The sequence below is a fragment of the Leguminivora glycinivorella genome, chromosome 20, assembly GCF_023078275.1.
Source record: "Leguminivora glycinivorella isolate SPB_JAAS2020 chromosome 20, LegGlyc_1.1, whole genome shotgun sequence".
NCBI classification, from domain to species: domain Eukaryota; kingdom Metazoa; phylum Arthropoda; class Insecta; order Lepidoptera; family Tortricidae; genus Leguminivora; species Leguminivora glycinivorella.
Window position 1 is genome coordinate 1,405,550 of NC_062990.1, and position 27,362 is coordinate 1,432,911.

General features: G+C 35.8%; 2 protein-coding genes and 1 long non-coding RNA gene across 3 annotated transcripts in view; 2 read left to right on the forward strand and 1 right to left on the reverse strand.

Moving 5' to 3' along the window:
* Positions 1-594: 594 nt before the first annotated feature.
* On the forward strand, positions 595-5,958 carry LOC125236986. The gene is made up of 2 exons (XM_048143900.1): positions 595-736; positions 2,186-5,958. The coding sequence occupies exon 2, from the start codon at positions 2,186-2,188 to the stop codon at positions 4,961-4,963; it is 2,778 nt and encodes a 925-aa protein (XP_047999857.1). The 5' UTR covers positions 595-736; the 3' UTR covers positions 4,964-5,958.
* Positions 5,959-5,972: 14 nt separating this feature from the next.
* LOC125236987 (cuticle protein 7-like) overlaps positions 5,973-27,362 on the reverse strand; it is a 61,019-nt gene continuing 39,629 nt past the window's right edge. The window contains exons 3-6 of the mRNA XM_048143901.1: positions 18,916-19,050; positions 15,560-15,649; positions 7,682-7,885; positions 5,973-7,026 (exon numbers count right to left, since the gene is read on the reverse strand). Coding sequence (XP_047999858.1) covers positions 6,901-7,026; positions 7,682-7,885; positions 15,560-15,649; positions 18,916-19,050 — 555 coding nt within the window. The 3' untranslated portion in view covers positions 5,973-6,900. The remainder of the gene's footprint in view (positions 7,027-7,681; positions 7,886-15,559; positions 15,650-18,915; positions 19,051-27,362) is intronic.
* Positions 11,419-12,964, forward strand: LOC125236988. Its single transcript, XR_007178263.1, has 3 exons — positions 11,419-11,463; positions 12,050-12,082; positions 12,856-12,964. It is a non-coding gene; the product is annotated as an uncharacterized LOC125236988 (long non-coding RNA).

Below are 27,362 nucleotides of genomic sequence, written 5' to 3' on the forward strand. Positions count from 1 at the left end.
GGACGATTGATAGATAATGGAATTTCATACAAACCTTGCAGGCCAAGGCCGGCAAAGTCCTCTTTTTTAATTTCCAAACACAGATAATTGTGACATAACATCCAGGTATTTAGCCAATTAAAAAAAAAACTATAAGGGGCTTTATAGACGTGCCAACTGCAACTGGTACGGGCCCTAGACAATATTTGATTTTGGGTGCTTTTTGAATTTTTTTTTAACTTTTTGTTTTTTTATAAGCGTATACGGGGTATCAAAGGGGAACGAAAATTCGATTATTTTTGCGCTACGACGCACCGTTTAGGAGATACAGCCATCCAAAGTTACTATTTTCAGTAGACTTTATTTATTTCATACCATGTTTGAGAAAAGCACTATACATACCTCGGCGGGAAATGTCCTTTGTCCCGGCCTCTGTAGTAATGTACTATTATTTACCTATGTCAGTATTTCATACCTTAAAAGTGTTAAAACCGAAATCAGACAGACAAACACAATCACAGGACCATCAACTCCGATTATCAACTCCGGCAATATGTCATGAGTCATGACGTTCGATTTGGTTTTAGCTACTTAAATCGCGCGGTGTGTAGTGTGCTTAACGATGATGTCATTTTTCGTCCGCATCGAAGGGCGTTTCTCAGGTGTTTGTTGTGTTTAAGGTTGTGTTTTGATTTCACGTCGGTTGTTTATCGGTTATCTTATTATGGTGAACTGAAATTCATATTGGGGATTTAAGGTAAATATTAATAGTTATTATCAAATTTCAATCTTAAACATAGATTTCCTTAGTAATATAGTCAAATGTTAAATCTCTGAAATTCTACAAAAAGTATTGGTGGGCTGGCTAGTACAAATCATACTGATAAATATAAAAAAAATATATTGTAAAAAGTTCATCTGGGGGCACAGCAGTGCCCCCGCCAAGTCGAGCAAAATACCCCGTCTGGTAGTTATTTCAGTTATTTGTTCTACCTAATGACTATAAAATACCTACTTATTAGACAGTACAGTGGTTGACTGGTAGAGAATGCCTCAAGGCGTTAAGTCCGCTATTTGTACTTATTTTTTATGTGCAATAAAGTATTAAAAAAATAAGATATCTTATTATAGTTATAATAATAGGTCATATTATTTATACTTACTAATAAAAATAAATGACGCCATTTTTAATTTAAGTATTTTGTAATGTCAATGACAACACAAGCGTTAAAATTGAAAATATATAATGTAGACGATCATAATTAATATTTTTTAGTATATTGCCATGATTATATTTAAAATATAACAGATTTTATTAAAATGTTAGTTTTGAAATATACACTTGGTCAAGAAGCAAAACTTATATGGGTGAATTAACTTTTTACAGTTACGGTCCCCTGAGTCACGCTGGTTTTATGCAAAATTATGCTACTTAAACTATGCAAACTTGCATTTTACTGGTGTTAACAACCTTTCCTTAATTTGCCACTTACAAACAAGGACTCCATGCATGCTTGCATAATTTCAGTAGCATAATTTTGCATAAAACCAGCGTGACTCAGGGGACCGTAACCATGACAATAACAGGCAAGAAAAAGTTATACAGTACCGGTCAAAAATTTAAGTTCAGTTCACTCCTTGTTTTCAGTACAATTGACTGCTTTAGAGAGATAGTTTTTTGTAGTTCAGACGTCAAAATTTGTTTCGTAAACAATTTATATTTTTTTAACATCTGTTTCCCTCAAATCTTATAGGCTAAATAATTATTTGGCCTATACTATCTGGCTAAAACTGTGTTTCGTGTAAAGATGTGTCTCAATTAGTGGCAATGGCAAGGCCATAAATATAACTAGCATTTTGCCGTCATGTTTATTAGATTTTATAGTCAAAGAAAGGTACGTGAATTGTGTCTAACTAGTAAAACAAATCTCCACAAAACAATAAATATAAGTTGAAAACATATTTCGACTACCAAACCGAAGATAATTATCGTACAAAAGTACTCATTTGTACCGAAATCAAAGGGTGAACTCAAACTTTTGACCGGTACTGTACACCCATATATAATAAGAATGGTGATAAATTATTCTAAATGATAAAGTGTTAGCCTACACCTCCACGTTTTTGGCAGATGTCCAGATGTAGAGGTTTTGCTTGTTTCCCAAGTCTATATTTCAAAACTAACATTTATTATTTACATTTTCAGATGACTCCTTCAATCAAATTATCTGGAAATCTTGGACAACGACATCGATCCTTCAACACTTTAGTCCATGAAGCTTATCTTCGAAATGCAGCCATTTCAGACCAGACACTTCCAGAAGAATCTGCTTTAGACCGGCTTTTCAAAATAGACCTTGCATCAAAGAAAAATGATGTAAACTACATCATTAACACACTAAAAGATGACGATATGCTGTATGTAAGCAGAGCTTTAAAAAGCCTTTGGCTTCTAGACACAGAATATTCAAAGATAATCAACCCAAAGTTCCTAGAACATGAACTCTTTCCCCAAATGACATTAACAGCTGTAAACAAAATGAGACACTGGATTCAGATACATTTAAAAGATCCACAAAGATGTAAAGAGTTCTATCAGTTTTATAAAGAGAGGAACTTTGATATTGCCTCCAAATTTCTGTGGCATTGTTCCAATGACTATATTTTAACAGAGTTCAGTAATATATTGGACAAAATCACGCCAAAACTTTTGAAACGGCTTAGCGAAAAGACTCCACAAGTTACAAAGATTTATTACGATAACGTAAAGGACAACGAAAAGCTTTTAAAGTATTATCTGGAGAAAAGTGGAGCGTTTTTTGATAATGTTAAATATCTTTTGAAACAAAATCCTGATGTATTTTTCTATATATTAGAAAACTTTTTCGTTCATCAGCAATTCAATAAATTGAACGCCGTGGTTTCGAAGTATATAATGAAAAATCACAAAGACAGGTTCCAGAGTAAGTCAGAGCTGTATACTGTATGGTTTCTTGATATAGAAATAGTAGGAAAACATTTAGGTACTGAAGAGATCAAGGATTTAGTGTTGAAACTAGCAAGAGCAGAGTATTTAAAATCTTGGTTTACTTACCAAAATGTGGAACCCTTAATAAAGTGTTTGAGTGAAGATGAACGAAAAACTTTGAAGAAATTAATATTTGTTGATAAAGATTTGGGAGCTACTGTAAAAGAATGGCCGTATCCAATACCAACTCCACCAGAGTTGAAACCACCTCAGACAAGTCTGTTTGATGATGCAGAAAGAAGAGACTTCGACCTTTATTACGAAGATGATTGTTTAATGAGCATGCGATGTGGTGTGTCTTTTAAATCAGCGATGAAATATTCCCAGGTATGCAGGAATACCCTGTTAAACGAGTTGTTTGACAAATATCGTTTCTCCAACTATAAAGAAACTTACAATGAACTCAAGAAACAGTTGAGAGCCGAGAGCTCTCCACAGAATCGTCTGTTTATGCTGCTTGTTCTTGTCAGTAAGACTGGTGGCAAGACTGAAGATGTCGTGTCTTTGTTAGATCTTCTAGCTCAGTACAAGAATGAGCCCGTCCATATCCGAGCTTCTATAATCAGGAGCTTGGTGAAGCGAGCGTTTGTGTGGCGTCTGCCAAGTGAGCATTGGACGAGGCTCTTAGAATGGGGACATGGATTGGGATTGGATGGAAGTGCCCATGAAGCGGAGTGCTATGAGGGACTACATGCAGTTGTAATACGAGATTTGCTTGCTAACGTTAAGCCAAGTGTGGCAGTTTGGGAAAAGTTTCTAAACGATTTTGATTCTCTGGAAGGGTATTCATTTACTGTTGAAGAGCGTAGTTGTGTTAGTTCTCGACTGTCGTCGTTGCTTTTAGAAGACGCTCAATCTGACCCAGAAAAACCCAAATTGAAACAACTGACGTATTTGCTGAATACTCTTCGTGCATACCGTTTGCGGTACGACTACTTCCCTGGCACCATCGACGTAATAGCATCAGCTGTCAAGTGCTATTGGAATAATTCTAATGATGAATTGCGAACAGATATTAACTGGTTACTTCGCCAACTGTTCGATGCTAAAGTAGCGAGAAAACGTCTAATAAAAGAATTCTTTGAAATGTATCAGACAGATGAATCGTATCTTAATGCATTACGACACGATTTGTCTCTTCTCCAGAATACTAAAACATTTGAAAAACTCATTGATGCAAAAAATTTGAAACATGACAGGTTTTTCCAGAAACTGGCACTTTACTTTATGGAGAAAGATGGATTAGGAGAACAATATTTTACCTTGCTAGAAAGTCAAGCCACTTCCGAGAATGAGAAAATTGAAAAAAGCAAGGCGAGCTTTTCAGACGAACGTGGAACTAAACCAATATATCAATTTCTAGCGAAGCCCCTGGCAATGCTTTCGGGAGTCAAATTTGCATGTCTTATAAAAACCTTTGATGCAGCACAGCCTAAAACAGCTAAGCGTCAACTGGCTGCCGCGTTAAGAGCTAACGCACACCTTGTTAGACCAGCTTTTGACTTAAAATCTTTAGGATGGCGTAATGCAGGAGCTAAGGCTGTAGCCAATCGTTTATCTATATGCAGGCAAAACCATGTGGAAGAGAATCTTACAGAAGCTTTATCTTGGACACGTACGTTAGGACTTGCACTGGCTTTGGCGCGACGAGTCAATAAAGAACAGGTTGTTTTCAAGGTATATTCTTCTAAAAGACCTAAGAAAGCACTTCAAGCAGCGTTGCGATACCTTCATTATAAAAAAGACAAATCAGATCTAAGCGTTTGGGACATGGTGAAACCTCAGGTTTCGGAAGCAAGTCCTCGGCAGTTGCGTTCATATTTGGAATCAACTGAATCAGTACCAGAAGCTATCAAGGCTGAGTACTGCTTCCTTGTCTACTTAGCATTTAAAAAAGTGTGCCCGACATGGAGTGGGAAGCTTTATCGAAAATCCCTGCTGTGTTACCAGAGTTAGACGAAAAATACATTTTCGATGCGAACAACGCTTTACTCGGTGATTATTTCCCACAGAAGGGGATAGATTACAATAAAAGGAAATGTGCTTTTGTGTATACACAGATAATTGCTAAATTTCTGGTTCTTAGTACTACGGAAGAGATGTCGGAAGAAAGATTTAGCAAGGTGGGACTGCCTTTGCTACATCGACTTGAATTGTTGTGGAGAAAATCTTCGCCTAAAGAGTCACCAGATCAATATTACCTTGATAATTTGTTGTTTTACTTAAAATACAACAAAGCTTATTTTAATCCTAAGTACGTATCGTGTCTACCTTTGTTGCAGAAAATTACCGAATGGATGCACGGGTTCTTGCCTATAGAGAAGTGGTTTGAGAAATATGTGTCCGTGCATTTAACCATGCTTTATTTTAAATCAGTGAGGCATTGCATCAAAGAACACCCGGAGTTCTTCGGAGAACCTAAAAAACTGGAAGGCGCTCACATGATGGGGATGATTTTCGGCAAATTTATAGCTGAAGAGATAGAAGAATTGAATAAGAAATATTTTCCTACCATAACGGAAATGTATGGTGCAGATCTTGTTGATTATTTTAATACGCATTTTGTTCGTAATGTAGATGAAAGTGTAGAGAAATTCACAGTAGCTGTCTTGACTGGACTACTGTCGACTAATTCGAAGGCTTCATGTATTCTTGCAAATTACGCTTTTCAAGAATTTAGAAATCGATTGAAAATTGACTATGTAAACGACATTTTGAAGAAATTCCAGAAAAGCGAAGTCAAAGAAGTGCGCTTTGGGCACGATCTTGAGTAGCGATATCAAATTCAAACTAAACAAAAATTTCTTAAATAACTAGATTATATCATGTGTTTTTAGTTTTAATATTTTTTAGACGTTATAAATTTTATTTTTGCCGAGCAATTTAAATAACCGCTATTTAAAAATTATAAAGGAAAAATGGTAATTAAGTAATAAAAATACTGTTATATTTATCATCTTTTATTTTATAAAAATTAGGTACAAAAGGTATCTATTTCCAACTAATCAATTTTGTATTTATTTTACATTACAAATAAATATAGCTACAGTAGCTACGGCAGTGTTATGAGTATTTTAAAAATAGAAATAATACTTAACGTCTACGTTGTACATAATAATTTTGTATTTTAAAACATAACATAAAAATGATTTCAGATAACAAAACATAAAATAAAAATGCGTCAACATTTTAAATCTGAAAATGGTAACTACAATTTAAATATTCTATCTATTTAAACTAGAAATGGTAACTTTTGTTTTTAAATTAAAACAAGCACATATATTATAATTTTGGCGCGAATTCTCTTGACAGTTTTTTTTAACGTTAAAATAGGTTTTTACACGACACGATTATGATATCGTCGAATTGACGCGATTATATCATTCATAAAAAAATTGAAAAGTTGATATTACTTCTTATCATCAGGCATACTTAGATCACAAGAATGATGTTCGAATCATTTTAATAGAATCAAAAAATCTTATCAAAATTGTTTTTAGAGAATCAGAGAACTTTACTTCTAAATATCACCTCTGTCAATTCTGTATAAAACACACCGTACCATAATTTTGTATTCAAATTCAAGAATAGACGACTTATCATAAAATAGCATGTTGGTATCGGTAAAATGCTTCACATGTTACTTGATTGTCCTAATTGGTATTTTTGCTAGAGGATATAATGATTGTTCCGAGTTAGTTCACAGATAAACTGGCACAAGGTCCGACAAGCCATTTTATCGCTGTCACAGGTTTGTCACAGTAAATCTATAGTGAGCGACAAAGTCAGACATTGACGGAAACATTAACAGTTTTTTTTTTATTTGTTAAGGTAAATTTACAATCCGATAAGTTGTCTATTCTCGCCATGAACGGCTAAAGGTACATCTACACTTAATACTGGTAACCGCCTCCTTGGCTAGGGGGCACGTACTGCTGGCCAGGACCGGCACCGGCCGCGTTGCCGGACGGGTAACCGGACGGCTGGTCGGGGTACCGGGCTTCACCTTCGTATGACACCTGGAATTTATAAAGAAAGGATAAGTATGTTCTTTGTATTCAGAATTCGCGAAACGTTTGTTACCACACAAAGTAAAAAATAAAACATTTGTTACTAAACAAAGTATTTGTTCTGCACAGTGAGAAAATTGCTTAAGTATTTTAGTACAACCCTAATAGAAATGTATGAATTTAATAGGTACTAAAGTAACTAAAATAAATCTAAAGTAAAATGCAAATTTATCTAAACAAATCTCTATAATTCGTTCATCAAATTTTTAAAATTTTCAATTGTCTATGTCATTAAGACCCCTATCAGTATCACCTCTCAGCAAACCGCATCAATTGGTGCCTTGACCAGGATCTCAAAACTGCCATTACTACCGTGTAGTCAAGAATTTAAGCTGTTATTTTCTTTCACGAAGTTAGTAGAATCTTACTACTATTCTCTGCTACTATGTAATAAAATCAGTTAAACAAACCTCTTGGGGCTCTGACCAGGATCCCATCTACCATTCTCTTTTGAATCTTGTATAAAGAGTATATTACCTCAGCGTTGCATCCGTCCTTCCAATCAGCAGTTCATTTTCATTCCTTAATACTAAAATCTTTCATAACAAACCTCTTCAATTGGTGCCGTGACCAGGATACCATCTACCAAAAGAGTGTAAATTACCTCAGCGTTGAATCCGTTCTTCCAGTCAGCAGTATACTTCACGATCTGCGTACGGCCATCAGGCAGCGCCACTCTGTACTCTCCCCGAGTGACGTCACCGTCGGAAACGGCGTTGTGACTGTAGTCGTTGCCATCTTCGTTTACGGAGTAAGCGAAGTCGAAGGGCATGCCGGGCTCGTGGTGATGATGTTCGTCATGGGAGTGCTGAAAAAAAAAGTATTTTTATATTAGTTTGCGGTAAATAGTACTCAGTAAACAAACAGCTAAATCATGGAAAATATAGGGCTGTTTGTTTGTGACGTTCCACGTAAGAGAAGAAAGCCGAGAAGGGTTTAACGTTTAACGTTTTACCGCATATGTCATTTAGACATTTTGTATAACGGCCATATATGAAAGGGATAATCTTGCCCAATGTAAAGTAAATAAATAGTTAACTGACAATTTTCTATAACACAAATGTTTACGCCTACAAAAACCGAATAGCAAAGGAATCGCTGCGATTTAGATGAATTGCTGTAACATTTCCGTTAGGCACTTCAAAAATAACACGCGTTGTAACTTTATTTAGTTTAAAATTCGACTACAAATATAAGTGCATTTCGATAAGAAAGTAATTTTCTCAAGACCGAAACGAATACGTATTACAGTTTACGAAAAACATAACACGTAGTCGTTATATTTTACGACTGAATAAAAATAATCATAAAATTAAAAGTGTTGCAAACGGATATTTCGTAATGCCTCTAAACTCTTTGGAACAAAATGTGTTGCGATCGGTGGCTGCCTATACTGATTTGTATTACAGTATGTATGCATTGTTTAACTATAATATATGTAGGTATATTGTTACTTTTAATTAGTCTGAAGTTTTGGCTTGGCAGTTTCATCATCATCCTCCTTGCGTTTTCCCGGCATTTGCCACGGCTCATGGAAGCCTAGGGTCCGCTTTGGCAACTAATCCCAAGGCGTAGGTACTAGCTTTACGAAAGCGACTGCCATCTGACCTTCCAATCCGAAGGCCTAGTTACCCAACTAGGCCTTATTGGACTTAGTCCGGTTTCCTCACGATGATTTCCTTCACTGAAAAGCGACTGGCAAATAGGTATCAAATGGCATTTCGCAGATAAGCTTCAAAAAACTCATTGGTACGAGCCGGGGATCGAACCCGCGACCTCCGGATTGAAAATCACACGCTCTTACCGCTAGGTCACTAGCGCTTTTTTGGCTTGGCAGTTTACGTGGGACATAGGAGTCCAAATACAAAATGAGTATTGGTTTGTGAAATAGATGTGTCACTTTTCGTTAAAGGAAAACATCGTGTGGAAGCCATCAGGGTACAAGCTCCCGTGTCTTATAAGGCCTATTTCACTATAGTGACAATTTGTCGCCCGACAGAGATATTTCGCCATTCATTGCGTGTTCAACAACTTATCAACCTAGTAATAATAATATAATAGGCACATATTACTGACTCTTACCAACATAAGGCTGATTAGTTAGTCAAAATTACACATTCATTTTATATTTTACTAGCTTTTGCCCGCGGCTTCGCTCGAGTTAGAAAGAGACAAAAAGTAGCCTATGTCACCCTCCATCCCTTCAACTATCTCCACTTAAAAAATCACGTCAATTCGTCGTTCCGTTTTGCCGTGAAAGACGGACACACACACTTTCCCATTTATAATATTAGTACGGATTGTTTTTCAGACAATTATTCTAACTTCAAATGGAGACACGTTGGATCGTCTTAGTAATGGTACGAATGCTTCTAAACAAAAATAGGGTCATTATGCTAGTTTCTGTTCAGCTTTAGTTCTTGACAATATTTCAGCCTAAACCTACTTTGCTGTACAACTTTGCCTACCCTGCCTAACATTGCTTGGCTCGAAAATAATTGGTAGTTTTCTACAAAATAGGTGCGTCTACATATAGTTCTAGGGGGATACGATAGTGACCTGATCGCCATTATACATGACTATTTGGTAGTACCTACTACCTATTGGGCCAGGCAAAGTTAGGAAAGGTAGGCAAAGTTGGAGCATTTGACGGTCTATTGCAATCATCATTGCCTAAATAATATAATTATAGTCTAAAGAAATCTGCTGAGAGCACAATAAATACCTACTGGAACTACTTATTAATCAAGATACTTTTTTTCAGCGTGTAAGTCTCATCCATTCTTTATATTTTTATGAATTTAATTATTGCTACTGCTGATACTAATTTTTTTAATTTTATTGAAAATGTTCATGATTTTTCAGACGATACATTGAAACAACATGAAATGGGTGTGTATTAAATGCTAAGCTTCTCTTCACTTTGTGATTTTTCTATCTTAATTAAACATAAGATACGAAATATCGTATCTTATAAAGTTTAGTATTAAAAATCCTCACTTCCCTTAAGAATGTCTCTATGGACTTGTAGATGAAAATTGTACGAAAATCCGTTCAGTAGTTTATCGTAAATATATTCACAGGTGTAAAAATGCGTATCAATATAAATATCATGTACGTAAATTTTAACTAAACAATTGTTTTATTTCAATATCTATAGATTACGGGGAACGCTTGTCAAGTAAGTAAATTATTATTTATTACATATTATTAAAATAAAAGAAAAACATCTCGCTTCCGGTTCAAAATGATAATTTCGCTTCTATTTCAAAATAATTTATATGTTTATTAATGCTCTAGTATTCAATTGTGAATTAATTAAGTATTTTTAATTTTGTCCACCATGCTAAATATTATTAAATTTACCTAGTTGGCTTAATTATCATTAATGGCCGAAAGGCAGCCATTTTGGTTGAGAAAGTGAATAATTAGACAGTTTTCAAGTAGATAAATCCTACTTCTATTATAGCTAAAGAGGGCAATGTTAGGCATCGTGGGCAAAGTTGCACAGGACATTTTAAATACGCTCTAACGCATTTGCGTTCATTTATTAATTCCTTGCTGACATTTGCTGTTATTATTTCCTTGCATTTGATTTTAACATTGTTTTTAAACTTTAGGTATGGACGATGATAGTCCGACAATGCTGCGAGACGAACTCGACCGTAAATACTTTAATTTTTATAATCACCCACAATAATAATTAATTAATCTACTATTGCATTCACGTTATTATATCGCTACTGCTGCGACATGTTTTGGGCCAATTCGGAGGCCCCTCTTCAGGCATATAGGAGTTCACGCGGCGGCTAAACTCCGTGGACTGGACGCAGCAATAGCGATATAATAACGTATATAAGTAGGCAACCCGATGATGATATGTCGCTCTTTCATATTAGGCAGGTTGCTTTCTGATAATATTTTGCAATGTGAATATGTTACCTAAGTCATGAGCAACTTTAATTTTGGTATCACGGTTTTGGTTGTTTCATATATATGTTTGTATAAAGAGTGACTGTTTTTAACCCCCGATGCAAAAATGACGGGGTGTTATGTTTGACGTGTCTGTCTGTCAGTCTGTTTGTCTGTCTGTGTGTGTGTCTGTCTGTGGCATCGTAGCTCCCGAACGGATGAACCAATTTCGATTTAGTTTTTTTTGTTTGAAAGCTGAGTTAGTCGGGAGTGTTCTTAGACATGTTTCATGAAAATCTACTATGTCGCGGTCGGGGTTTTTTCAAAATTTTAATTTTGTGGTTAGTTATTAATCGGTTAAAAATCCTGTTCCTATGCTATGTAGGTATAGAAGAATACTTTCCTTTTTGATAACAACCCTCTCCGCAGGGAAAAGCACTGACAAAATCCTACGAGAGCGGAGCCCTGGGGACCGTTAGTAATTTGTATTTTAATCTTAGTTTACCTACAATCTATCGAGTAAATTCAAGTCTTTGTTGAAGAAATTTTATACTGCGATGTCGGTGAAGGAAATTATCTTAAAGATTCATAAATTGTGAACATGCTGTTAGTTAGTAATATCAAAGAGGATCGAGTATTATAGAGAGTTACTGTCGAAGTAAAATGTGAAATCACAGTGCATAGACTGCCATCTCTCGGCACAGGCTTAAAACTTTTGAACCTCAGTTTTGACAATTTGGCCCATATTATTAGCTTGATATGTGTTAAAACATCAAATATTTTTATTAGCGCCATCTAGCCGAGCGTTCCCCAAAGGTGTAACGCCATCTTGGCCACCGTACCTTTTTCTGTATGGTTTTGAGGTACGTTTTTTTCTTAGACTTTATCCGTCTATACGGAGTTACATATGTCTTAGTTAATATTTTAATATTAATCTACATTCTATAATCTACAATCTATATACTATTATATGCGTAAAAAATAACCCAGTGTTTTGTTCTTTATGTTTAGTCGTAAAAGTTGGATTGGTGAGCATGTATTTTTCTATTTTGTCTAACAGGCCAAGGCCAAGAGTTTAGTGACTATGGTTTCAGTAAGTTCACAATAAAATTAAAAACATTTTACGTAAATTAAAGCAAAATTTCTACTTCTGAACACAGATTTGTACAATTTTTGGATTAAAAAAAGTTATAAAAATTGCGCATCATTTTAAATATTATATTTGTACATATAAGAGATAGGATTAGTCATGAATCACCTGTGACATGTTTTTTTAAGTATTTTAAGTAGTTAGCCAATGTGTTAAAAAGACAAAGTTTTTTTTTTAAGTTATTGGAGAATATTCATTTAAGATTCGTCTTAGAAGGATAAGTACTCGTGCTTTCAAAATTTTTGAAAATTTGAAATTTGTTATTTTGGCTCTGGTGAAAAGTAGTTGAAAATGTAGGTACGAAATTTGAAATTTCTAGTGTCGATATAGGTAGATTAAATATAAGAAGATCATACCATTCCATACATTAAAATGCGACCGCATAAGAACACGCAAAACTTGATGGCGCCACTAAATATGCCTTTTTGCCATCGATTCTTTGTAGATTGGTGTTCAAATGTCACTTTCGAGCCATAGATCTATGTCGAGAGTGACACTTAACGCCATCTACAAGTATAATCGATGGCAACAAGACATTTTTTTGTTAGTGGCGCCATCTAGATTTTGCGCGTTCTTAGTCGGTCGCATTTTAATGTATGGGATGGTATAATCTTCTATGGTATAGGTTTTTGTAGTGGTCGGTACTCTTTAAATTTAATATGAAAATACACCTTTTTGGTATATTGTGAATTTATTTAGCATTTTATTTGTTACAGCAGGCTCCGGGAAAGGGCCCGAGCGGCTCATAGGCAAAATAGCCAGTCCTCCACAACTGCTGAGTCAAAAGAGAACTCCGTCCACCAAATGTACAACTGAGCAAGCGATTAAATGTAAGAAATAATAATTACATATTCATCGAATAGGAATAGAATCAGCAAATTGATTGGAACTCAATTTTGTTTGAGCGTCTGGTTGAGGGAACTGTTGATCTAAGAGCTGGTGACTTCCTCGCACAACGTATCAGCATTGTGATACAGCGAGGAAATGTCACCAGTATCCTTGGTACAGTGCCTCAAGGGTCTATTTTAGACATTAGCTAGATTTTAAAGTTTAGTCTTAGTTTCTTATACAATTATGTAAATGTGTTCATGTAAATAAAGGTTTTATCTCCCATGTTTCTGGGGTCCAATACTTTAAATTTATTCGCATACTACGAAGTGGTAGTCTGTTTTTTCTTCTGGGTATATTGCTTTGCCCTTGATATTTTAATTCGTATTATTTTCGGTAGAAAATTTGTACAAAATCAACATTTATCTTAAATTTTCAGTGGACTTAGAAAACGCACCAAGTAAGTTTTATATAAAGTGAAAAAAAATCACAATACTAAAAATACAGTATCAGTCAACTGTTTGAATTCATAATCAATGTAAATAGTAAGAATTGTGTTGTGGAAAAAATCCCTTTCTATAGTATAAAATACAGAAATTGTTCTTGAACTATTTTAGAATCTGATGAGGAAGCTACTTCGAAACCAGAGGAAGAAAGTGCCCCTGAAACTGGTGGTGATGATGATCAAGACGAGACCTCAACACCAGTTGTCGAGAAAGATGGTGAAGAGAAAGATAACGACCCTCCTGCCGGTACGTTACTTAATATTACGTTATTTGATACCCATTCCAATTTTATCACTTAACTTTGTGGATTAAGTATCCGTTACGCTTTGGCAGGTATGGTAGTGTGAGAGTGACAGATGTCTTATTCACGTGGATAAGTGATAAAATTGGAAGCGTAATACGCCGGCAGTTGTCAATACGGACTCTAGGCTCCCATGAGCCATGGTGAATGCCGGGGTAACGCAAGGAGGATGGATGATGATGGTGCGCAATTCAGTAATGTAGAGACTCTACTTAATATCAAAGCTATTGGTCCCGTGGAAGCTGCCCCTGACAGTAAATGATAAAAAGGAAGTACCAGCTCCCGATGTCGAGAAAGATGGTGAAAAGCAAGATAGTTAAGAGAAAAGCAGTGGTATTACCCCTGTTAATGGTACGTTATTTAGTAATGTATATTTACAGTTCAGTAGTGTAAAAATTAATGTTGAATCTATTATTCCCGTGGAAGAAGATGGTGCCTCTGGTAATGTTAATGATAAAGACGTACCAGCAACTATATGTCGATAAAGGCGGTGAGGTGATGTTGCTCCTGCTAATGGTAAGTTATTGGGTGTCGACAAAATCAGTGGTAATAATGTTATTGATGGTATAACAGTTAATGATAAGCTATTCAACAATTAAAATTATTTAGACTGATCTGATGCTATTAATCCCGGAGAAGAAGGTGGTAGAGGTACAAGACAATGGCTCAACATCGGATGTTTATTGTGATTGCACTTAGTAAAAGGAGGTAAAGGCGATGTTAGTGATACACCCCCATTTTAGGGAAGTGCGGGTCTAAGGAAAGAGACAAAAAGTAGCCTAATACTATCTCCACTTAAAAAATCACGTCAATTTAAACACGGACAAACAAACAGACACACACACTTTCCCATTTATAATATTAGTATGGATATTGTCTCTGAAATTTGATACTTTCCAGGTTCAGACGAAAGCAAAAATAATGAAATAAACATGGATACTGAAGGAGAGGGTCAAAATCAAAACCAGGATCCGGCCAAAGACAATGATTACGACGCGACTGTGTCCACTAAAAAATACTTCTCGCCTTTAATGCCATACTTCCCAGATCATTATTTGGATGATGCGTGAAAATAAAAGTATTGTACTTTATTGTAAACTTTTATTTATTTCTCGTAAAAGTTTGTGCATTTTCCAAATCGTAAGAGAAATTCTCTAGGAAAAGGCAAAATGTGTTTAGGTACTTGTTATCAAAATCATCAAAAAAGGACGTAGCTTAGGGGAAACTGGGAAAAGGACGAAATCCGCAAAAAAATTCAAGAAAAGTTGTGTTTACTGTCGTTCATTTTTGCGTGTGTTAATAAATAACGACGATATTTTATTAATAGCGTTATGGAGGATTATTATACACACTGAACAGTGGTTCAGTGTGTTTTGTTTTGTAAAAGTCTGATTTATTTTCTCTAAAAAGGTAAATCGTTTCTACCCAAATAGTACCTACTTTTAGTTACGACTTACGAAATATGACAAACTTAGCGATTCTACAACGATTCCTGAAACTTTGCCCACCATGTCCAACTTTGTCCATATAACATTTCTTACTCAATTGTTTTTTATCAAGTACAACCTGACAAAAAAGAGTGGACAGAAAATAATAGGGGCGCAATGTAAACCGGCCACTATTTTAACACTATGTGAGAAAAGTAACTGTCAATATGTTAAAAAAATCCGTTTCTACTCTTTTCAAGCTGTAGGAGTCTAACTTTCCTTAGCGTATGTAACTTTGCCCACAACGATCCAACTTTGCCCACCACCATACAACATTGTCCACACAGGTAGTACTTACATCATGAGATGGCGGGGGGTTGTTCGGCGGGGGAGGGGGCACGTACGCGGGCCCGCGTGTCGGGGGCGGAGGCCTGAACGGACCGGGAGCCTGAAAATAATAAATTTTATAATTTTAAATATGAATAGATAGATAAATATACCCATATGATAGATAGAGCCATAGGCCAAGAAATACGCGCAAGGAAGTGACGATGGATAGGGCACGTGCTACGCAGAGCAGAAAACCACCTGTGCAAGCAAAGACCTCTGCTGGCAATCACCTGGCAGCAGACGGTCGGGGCGGCCTTGTACCACGTGGAGGCGGTCAGTGAAGGAGGCTGGCGCAAGTGGACTAGGCTGGGAGGATTTGGAAGCAGTCGCCCAGGATCGTGAGAAGTGGAAGATTTTTTTGAGCCCTATGTCCCTAGTGAGGGATATCAGGAACACATCATCATCATCAGATAGATAAATAATGAAAAACACGTTCGAGCGATCTTATCTAAGCTACGACTGCGTTTCCACCATATTTCTATAATCTAATTGCCATGAAATAGTTTAGTTTCTCTGCAGACACTCTATTGCTTTGCAATAACTGAAAGAGAAAAAACGACATTATTTGTGGCTTTCCATATAAAATGGTTCTTCCTTTACTTTCAAGTGTTGCCCGTGTGGTGACGGGTTAAGAATTTCACCGCCCCCTTTCTTCCCGTGGGTGTCGTAGAAGGCGACTATGGGATATGGGTTAAATTGTGGTGTAGGCGAGAGGTTGGCAACCTGTCACTGCAATGTCACAGTTTCGTAATTCGTTTTTTTTCAACCCCCTATTTGCCAAAAGTGGCATTGAAGCTTTAGTAGTTTCATGTGTTCTGCCTACCCCTTTATGGGATACAGGCGTGATTGTATATTGTTGTTGTATGTTTCAAGTGTAATAATCAAAATACTCAGAAAATTCCAAGATAAGTTTTGATTTAAAACGGTCCTTTATTTCACAGGCAATATAAGGACACTAAGGATCCTTCTCTATGGATAGATCACATTTATTTGATATTAATAACGGCATCGCAACGTTTTATTAGCATATTAGCAAGTCTAATGAAGAATTATCGTGGTCTGACTATAATTATAGTCTGACCATGTCCATGATACTAATTATATGATAGTTAAACATTTGTTTTATCTTTAAAATAATCCTCCATAACGCTATTCTCATACAATTCAAATTATTCAAATAACTGGCCTCCTACACGTTTATAATTGTTGTAAACAATAAATAGCCTTGAACCCCAAAATACAGTTAAGCCGAGTAGAACAATGCTAACTGAGGTTTATTTGCACTTTTACTTTCAACTTAATTGGAGTTTACTTATATAAATTAGTATTACGTAGTACGTCATATTTAAATTCAAAATATTCGGAGAATCTTGGTAAAAGAAAGACAATCAATCTATTGACAAACAACTTATATGTATATTGCATAATTATCATCAGTTCAGCCAACAGAACATCCTAAAAAATACAGAGATAAATTGAAAAATGCTTAATAATTATTTAATTTAATGTATTATAACTTTAATTATATAATTATGATCATATGTTGATCGCAGAATAAATAAATGAAATGAAATTATTGAAATGCATTATAATATGTATGTATAAACTTTATTGAGCATAAAAAAACAACAAAAGAGGCAGAGTTACAGAGTCAATGATATCTTAATGGAATCTCTACAATACATTCGCTTTGAGTTTTATTTGCTTTGCCTTGAGAATCAGAGAGCAAAATCAACTGATTGAGGCCTATAAATTTTATTATTTTAAGTTAATCATTATAATATTAATCTAAAGTCAGTTTAAATGCCCGTAAAAACAAATTACTAATAGCATAGTTAGATAGTTACTATGGAAACTATAGTTTAATATTATGAAGCCGTGTATTCAGTGTTATACTCATATTTATTCTTTGCAGTGATGCTCAACTATAATTATTAAAACCTCATCGGCCTAAACTTTATAAAAATACAGCACATCGAAGCACATAGCTGATATTGCAATAAGTATTGCTTGCAAGTAGTTTACCGTTTTTTAGCCATGCAATTTAGTTCCTAACCGTGTTAAAACTGAGTTTTAACTTAAAACTCGTCAGCGATATTTAAACCACGGTTAGTTCAACACCACTGGCCCTCTAATAGCACAGTTTACAAACCGTAGTTTAACGTTATTTGTGCAATTTAGTCTATACTTAAGATAAAGGTTAACGCTATAAAGATCGACGAACACGAGGTTTTGAATTTGTGTAGTTCTCATGGAAAGAGGACACTAATAGGACTTCATATATATCTTCACAAGAAAATGTTAAAAACATGTAATTTGAAGCTTTCTTATGAAAGTGTGAAAATATTTGACGACCGGTCTGGCTCAGTCGGTAGTGACCCTGCCTGCCAAGCCGCGGTCCCGGGTTCGAATCCCGGTAAGGGCATTTATTTGTGTGATGAGCACAGATATGACAGATATTTTCCGGACAGATATTTTATCAGGTTCCTGAGTCATGGATGTTTTCTATGTATATAAGTATTTGTATATTATATATGTCGTTGTCTGAGTACCCACCACACAAGCCTTCTTGAAGTTACCGCGGGACTCAGTCAATTTATGTAAGAATGTCCTATAATATTTATTTATTTATTGGTTATAATCTAATAATAACGTAAATCTAAATATTGGCTGAGCTAAGGTGCCTTTTATTTAGCAACGACACACGTAAATATAGTTCGAATTCTAGGTACAGAAGTATTTGGACTGTCTTAGTTCATGTAAAATCGTTAACTATTAAAGTTTAATCATTAAGCGCTGGTAGCCTAGCGTGCGTGCGACTTTCGTTCCGGAGGTCGCGGGTTCGAACCCCAGCTTGCACCAATGAGTTTTTCGGAATTTATGTGCGAAATGTCATTTGATATTTGCCAGTCGCTTTTCCGTGAAGGAAAACATCGTGAGGAAACCGGACTAATTCCAATAAGGTCTAGTTTACTCTTCGGGTTGGAAGGTCAGATGGCAGTCGCTTTCGTAAAAACTAGTGTCTACGCCAAATCTTGGGATTAGTTGTAAAAGCGGACCCCCGGCTTCCATGAGCCGTGGAAAATGCCGGGATAACGCAAGGAGGATGATGATGAGGTACCTACTTACGATGTCTTACCTTCTTTTCATTTTTGTCAGTGGGGAAGCTGGGGCATTATGTTCCCCTTCTGTGGAAGGTATAGGTTGGAAGGTCTCACGGTATCCATTATTAGGGCAAGATCATAATGAATACGCTGGGGGTTTGTGTACCCCTTCTGTAGGAGGAATTACTTGAAGGGTCTAATGATAGTAATAACGTCTTACCTTGTTCCCATTGTTGTCAGTAGGGAAGGGTATGTTCGGGGGTTCGTAGTTGTACCCCTTTTGTGGGGGGAGGTATTCGTTGGCCGCCCTCGCGAGGGTCACCACGGCACACGCCACCATGCAGGTGAAGAGGGTCTGGAAAGAAGGACAAGATTACGAGTTGTTTTCGATGCATCTTATAACTTCTTAGTTTACGCTTTAGGCAGAATCAAAGAGGATCAAGTATTATAGAGAGTTACTGTCGAAGTAAAATGTGTAAACAGTTAAACACAGTGCATAGACTGCCATCTCTTGGCACAGGCTTAAAACTTTTGAACCTCAATTTTGATAAGTTGGCCCATATTCTTAGTTTGATATGTTTTAAAATGTCAAAAATTAATATTAGCGCCATCTAGCTGAGCATATCCCAAACGTGTAATGCCATCTAGGTCACCGTACCTTTTACTGTATGGTACTGAGGTACGTTTTTTTCTTAGACTTTATCTGTCTATGCTATCTGTCTAGGCTATTTATATATGTCTTTGGGCAGAATAGAATAGAGTGGTTTTTGATGCAAGTTTTATGTGTCGATGGCAAATCTTGTCACTAAAAAAAGGTGCCAAATTTTTAGGGTGTCTGTCTTTCCATAGAAAATCAGAATTTCGCGACTTTTTTTGTGATAAGATTTGCTTGACCGTCTATCTGTCTATGTTAAAAGATTTCAGTCTTTGGTTTAGGTATGTAGAGGAGGGATTTACTGTTCAAGACATTTGGGTGTCGGTAGAGTTTTGGTGCTGAAATTGAACTACAAAAAATATTTAAAAAAATTTTGATTTAAGTTCTTTTAGTTTTACTTTGACACTTTCTATCGAGTTACTTCGGCATGCGAAATTGTTATGATATACACAACTGCCTCTCTTCTCGTCTTTGTATTTACTACGTTACTACTTGAGTTTCACTTTTGAGTAAAATCTATTTCTCACCATAACTGGTAAGTTTGGTAACAACTAAGCAGCTACAATTTTATTATGAGTGATACCTATAATTATCACCAGTTTACTCAACCGTTTACGCGTAAATCACGGCGTGGAGCGTTTTTGCGCGCGTGAGATATTCGCCGACGCGACGCCGGCGCACATCTGCATACAATGATTGTACAGGCAGCAAGGAAAGGGATTTCTGACATATTTTAACGTATATTTAATAGTACGTGTTATTGATTACACAGGAAATTGTCAGGTTTATTTATTGTAAAATAAAACTATGGAAATGGATATCGCGCATTGAATTTACAATTCATCTCGACGTTTCGAACACTTTACAGCAAGCACGGCCTGGTAAAAAGGGTAGAAAGTAATAGGGGCGCCACTGTCTATGTAAACCGCAAAAATAAGTAGGGTAGCAATGCCATCTCCTATGCTCCGTGGGCCTAAAAAAAAACAAAACATTGCCTTCCAACAGCAAACCTGTTCTAATGGCCAAACCTAAACTCACAATAGTACAAGTACATTACGATACAAGTGCGTAAAAAAGGAAGTTCGAAACGAGTGGCGATAAATTTTAATCGTCACGAGTTAGTGAAAATATATTTTTCAGTACAGATGGTGGTTTTTTTACGCACTAGTGCGAGAAGTGGTTCATTATATGTCAGGTCAAAACTTCGGAAGTCCATCTGTACTGAAAAACGTCGTTCGATACACGTGCGAAAAGGGAATTCGTAACTCGTGTCGATTTAAAACACTCCCTTCGGTCGTGTTTTAATTTATCGCCACTCGTTTCGAACTTCCTCTTTTTCGCACTTGTATCGAAATGTACTATTTCAGTACAGATGGTAATTTTTTTACGCACTAGTGCGAGAAGTGGACAATTCATTATAAGCCAGGTCGAAACTTCGGAGGCTCATCTGTACTGAAAAACGTCGTACGATACACGCGCGAAAATCGCCGTCGTAATTTATCGCCACTCGTTTCGAACTTCCTTTTTTACGCACTTGTATCGTAATGTACTATTTCAGTACAGATGGTGTTTTTTACGCGCTAGTGCGAGAAGTGGTTCGTTATATGCCAGGTCAAAACTTCGGAGGGTCATCTGTACTGAAAAACGTCGTACGATACACGTGCGAAAAGGAAATTCGTAACTCGGGTCGATTTAAAACAATCTATTCGTTCGTGTTTTAATTAGTCACTACTTTGTACTCAGGCGTTGTCTGAAAAGAGTTTTTTTCCGGTGTCGGGAAATTTAAATTTAGTTTCATAAATAAATATCAGTTCTGCTGTCTCTCCGTTGCACATGCAACAATGCACCGATAGTGCAAGGCCGAGCCTCTCGCCGAATGATCAATGTTACTGTTTGGGGACACTTTACTAACAGCATTGCTTTGGTGATAATGTCAATTTATCTAAACCATTCATATCAAGACATACTATGTATAAAAATTACAATAAGAAGAAATAAAGTGCAAGAGAAAAATGTACATCAGAACCATAAAAAAAATCTCGTTAAAATGGCGCCACAGTCACCACACCCTTTGTTGGTTCTTGGCTAGATGGCGCTAATATTAATATTTGAAAAATGAAACACATGTTGTGTAATACTATGGGTCAAATTGTCAAAACCAATTCAGTCAGCCTACCTCAGTTTTGACAGTTTGGCCCATATTTTTAACTGAATTGAATATATTATTTTGAATTGAATATGTCTCACGAAAGTTTAAAACGTGTATAACTTGATAATACTTCATCATCACCCTCCTTGCGTTATCCCGGCGTTTGCTACGGCTCATGGGAGTCCGCTTTGACAACTAATCCCAAGATTTGGCGTAGGCAGTAGTTTTTACGACAGTGACTGCCATCTGACCTTCCAACCCGAAGGGTAAACTAGGCCTTATTGGAATTAGTCCGGTTTCCTCACGATGTTTTCCTTCACCGAAAAGCGACTGGCAAATATCAAATGACATGACATTTCGCACAAAAATTCCGAAAAACTCATTGATGCGAGCTGGGGTTCGAACCCGCGACCTCCGGAACGAAAGTCGCACGTACTTACCGCTAAGCTACAAGCGCTTTGTATTAACTTGATAATACTTATATTTTTTCAAATTGTAAAATATGAATGTTAGCGCCATCTAGCCGAGAATCAACCAAAGGTATAGCGCCATCTAGGCGATCGTGCATTTCACTTGTTTATTCCGAGGTATGTTTTTTTTTAATTAGATTTTATCTGTCTATACTGAATATACCTATGTCTTTGCGTTTATAAAACTAGGCAAGAGATGTACTTGACGCAGGCATTTTGATATATTTTATAGATATTATATTTTAGATAATCTAGAAGTCGATCTGTGATACGATCATTGGCAGGATTGGCATTATGCCAGTTAATCGGTGCATCCAATCGATTATGCCGATTATCGATGGTTAATATACCGATTATCGACGTTGAAGAATGTAGGCTTGTAGGTTGAATGTTTAGGTTAGTAATGTTAGTATTACCCTGTACCATATACAGGGTGATTTCGTAAGTACTAGCACAAGTACTAGACCAAGTATGCATAGTGATTTTTGACTCTTTTGAGATAATTAACAACTTTTATTATGAGACCAATGCTGATCACGAAAAAAAAAATGAACTCTTATAGAAGTTAATGAAAATTCCGAATTCAATATCGGAAAAATTGGCTAAAATAGACATTAGGGGGTTACATGTGCGTTGCTGGCTTTTAAGATGGGTGTAATTTTCTTGAAGATTTAAGGTGATTGAATTTGAATTGAATGACCGGTGATTGACCTGAGTCACACCTGATGGAAAGTGAAGACAGATCCCAAGATGGCCACGGTGCAGTAATAGCCTATTCATTGTTGATTTATAGGTTAATAAGGTCTACGGAAGACATTATGAGTCTATAAAGTCATAATTTAAGGCATTTTCCTTTGAGAAGAATATTTAGATTCTGCAATCAAAGTTACAGTACGTATAATGTAATTACAGCATCGCAATGAGAAAGCTGCAGCACATTCTGATTCTAAATATCTGAAATATTTTTAGGGTTTCGTATTTCGATATGATTTTGCCCACTTGTCTATGGTACAATGTTAGTAGGGACAAGAATAAAGATACTATCTGACATAAGCTGTCAAATCCAGACCAAAGCACTACTAGGAATGAAGAATAATTATAATTTACAAAACGTGACTATGACTAAATATAATTAAAGGATTTAGGCAATCACGCCATCTATCAATTTGCAACGTACACTTTCTAGTCTTTCTACAATTTGATTGATTGCTTAGCACGGTTAATACGATAAACGTACAATTAGATGGAAAAACGTTAAAATATATGTAGAATTAATGGCTATTCTTTTAAGAAAGGTACATAAATGTTTGTTCTACTGTTTCTGATTTTATTGATTCACCACAAACTATAATGTAGGTAATTTTAGTCCAAACTCAACATAGACTACTCAACATAAGCGCCAAATTATCTTTTTTCTCACTAATCTCTTATCAGTACCTCTTAAAACATGACATAATTTACACGCAATAAAAAACAAAGTCGTGCCATCTACACGACCATAGACAATTTAATTAAGTTTTACGTAACTTCCTAGATTAAATCTTAATTTCGTCTAACGTCTGTGGTCTGGGATGTTTCATTATCTTTTTGATAATGGAGAATAGTCTTAATTATTTTGTAATCATACGTCTGTATTCAGTTTTAATTATTCTTTCTCCTCCATTTTTAGATCTATATAATTAACCAACTATTATACATATTCATGCATATATGCATACAGTCAGTTGGTTATGAAAATCTAAAAATGTGCTAGGTAAATTAATGTCTAGGTAAAAAAAAATTATAACCAATATGTTGCGAGTTAGTTTAAATTTAAATAAGTATTTTTTTATTGTTTTGATATACATGTATTGCTTTATTAAATGATATGAAATACGTTAAGTATCATCCATGAACTACGTCAATTAATGTCTGTTTTAGAAAGTCTGTATTGTCTGTGGCAGGATGGTAAAACAGCCTAAAAAGCAATTATGTTTATTTATATAAATAAAAACTGTTCTTTCAAAGGAAAAGGCTAAGGAAATTAGGTATTCTCTACCAGCAAGCAATATTAAGCCAAAGAACCATCTGTTATTTTAAGGTATACATGAGTTACGAATTTCCTCCTCGCATGTGTATCGTACGACATTTTTCAGTACATGGCCCTCTGAAGTTTCGACCTGACAAAAATGAATCACTTCTCGCATGCGTGCGTAAAAAAAGCACCATGTACTGTACACAAAGGGTTTTGGTTCATCATTAACATTGTCATTGGTTTTCTTTGCTAAAACTAATTTTTTTGAAGCTTTATACCTAGCTGTAATCATTATATTGACACCCAAAGAATCTTACATGATATTACTATCGACATTATGATAATAGTTGTAACTTTACCACACCTTCGCTTCGTGACCGTCGATTTAGCTTTAAGGTTAGGTTTGAATCGTAGCATTTACAACTATGTATATTTTATACCATTGTTACCTTTTATTATAATAATTAAATAAATAAAATAATAATAATAATGTGCCCTTAGGCTCACTGATAACGGAGAAGATACAAGTTCGAACGAAACTGTGGGTTTAGTTTAGCACGAATTTTGAAGAGGAAAACTGTGGGTTCAGGGGGCTTGCCGCTATCTCTATATTATTCTTACGATGGAGCGGTAGATGCGACAAATTATGACATACATACGACATATGTGCCTACATTATATTTCAATACTTTGTTTATAAAAACTAGTGATAATAGAATAAACAGATAATAAAAACAAAACAAGTAATTCACATCTTCGTATTAGCTGTTGGGAATGGCTGTTCCGTTATCAAAATCCAACAGTTTCGCTGCAGGTTTGAATTTGTGACGTGTGCCTTGTATGCACATGCTGGTGGCATGATGGCCTACATTTGTTTTTGGCGACAAGTTCTTCGGGAGTGGGGCTGGAGAGTAAGTATGCACTACAATACGACATACTGCTGTCAGCTGCAGTTGTCAAAAATGTAAAGATTTTTATTTTTATTTGGGCTTTTTAACAAGAACAGTAAAATATGCATTGTTGAATCCAAAAGGTATTAGAAAATATTCATATTTTTAACAGGTTTTTTTTATTAAAATTTAAAAAAACCTGCCATTTTCAGTAGGTAAACACACAGGTTGCATCAGGTAGAAAAAAATACTGAAATTTTATTTCTTCGCTTATTACAAACTATAAGAATTGATAACATGCCATCCAGATTTTAAAGACGAAGAAAATAATAAAATTATGTATTCCATAGGTAGGAATCTAAATTTTAATCTATTCTATCGACAAAAGTTCAATACGGCAATTAAAACATGTCACCTTTTCGCATTGTTTATACAAATATAGTTCATTAGTTCACCCTGCACTTTGAATTTCGAAATAGGAACGCGAGCCAAATAACCGCTCACTCAAATTCACATTACCATAGACATTTTAAAAAGTAACCGTTTCATCTATGATCTTAAGGCTGGTTTACGCTTGAGTTCAGCAATGGGTTTACCTTAGACATATTAAAAAGTAAACGCTTTATCTATGGTTTTATGGCTGGTATACGCTTGCGTTCAGTAATGTTAGTTGTTTCGTTTTAAAAGTGTAAATGTAGTCACGTTTGCTAGATGTAACGCAGGGAGGCGCGGGCCACGATTTCGTGAAAAAGTTTGGTTAGGTTGGCCAACTGTTTATTGAGAAATTTAATTATTCTATTTATATTGCTTCCATGTGACTTCTTATTATTGTATACTAGCTTTTTCCCGCGGCTTCGCTCGCGTTAGAAAGAGACAAAAAGTAGCCTATGTCACTCTCCATCCCTTCAACTCTCTTCACTTAAAAAAATATGTCAATTCGTTGCTCCGTTTTTCCGTGAAAGACGGACAAACAAACAGACACACACACTTTCTCATTTATAATATTAGTATGGATAAATCAGGCAATATCACTTGATATAAAGTCTGACAAGAAATATACGACTACGCGCCATCTTGCGGAATTTCATTAGAACTATTTTCTTCATACTAAACTGAACTGTCACCGCATACATCAGAATAACAGCGACCCTCGACATCATCATCATCCTCCTTGCGTTATCCCGGCATTTGCCACGGCTCACGCCTGGGGTCCGCTTTGACAACTAATCCCAAGATTTGGCGTAGGCACTAGTTTTTACGAAAGCGACTGCCATCTGACCTTCCAACCCAAAGGGTAACTAGGCCTTATTGGAATTAGTCCGGTTTCCTCACGATGTTTTCCTTCACCGAAAAGCGACTGGCAAATTTCATATCAAATGACATTTCGCACATAAATTCCGAAAGATTCATTGGTGCGAGGCGGGGTTCAAACCCGCGACCTCTGGAACGAAAGTCGCACGTACTTAACCGCTAGGCTACCAGCGCCCCTCTTGACAATAGTCATAATTATATTTCTGGCCAGGCTTTGCTCATTTCTATGAATTAAATCAAATCTGAAAATAATGTATGTGAAAGTTTCTTAATTTTTTATGTCTCCTTCTAAGGATTTATATATAAGTTCTAGTTTTCTTTTCTTGGCATTTCGCATCATCTCACTATTCAAATAAAAGTGTAACATTTCAATAACCCCTACAATGTTTGTAAAAGTTGGTCATAAATAATCCATACTAATATTATAAATGGGAAAGTGTGTCTGTTTGTTTGTCCGTCTTTCACGGCAAAACGGAGCGACGAATTGACGTGATTTTTTAAGAGGAGATAGTTGAAGGGATGGAGAGTGACATAGGCTACTTTTTGTCTCTTTCTAACGCGAGCGAAGCCGCGGGAAAAGCTAGTAATTCATTCACAATTCATTAAAGCGTCAGGCAATACTAACAAAATTATACCCCACAGTCAAACCTATGTATTATCGCACAAAACACATTGAAATTACATAAAAGGTCATAACTTTACATAATAGAACTTTAAAGACCACAATTATAGACGAGGTGGCAACTTAGCAACTGGCAACGCAATATTAAATTACTGTAAAATGCTTCTTACAATATAATAGGTTTGTTAAACAAATAAACTGTTAAGAAACTGGTTAAATACTGATAAGTTCTCATTTAAATAAATAATTAATAAATATTACATTACATTCTTACACTTTACCGAGATCCACGGTAAGCTATGCTTGTGTTGTGGGATTTTTGGTACCCAGACAACGATAATACACAAATTCATTAGAAAACATCCATCACTCAGGAACAAATAGCTTGTTAAACTAAAATATAGGACTAAATTCTTACGGTAGATGTCGTTCAGACTATATGGAAAAATCGCACTCTTCTTGTAGGTTTTGGTAGATCAGTTGGTTAAGAGCAAAATGATCCGTACTTCAAAAGGCCATATGTTAATAAAATAATATTGCATGCAGACTTAGGTAT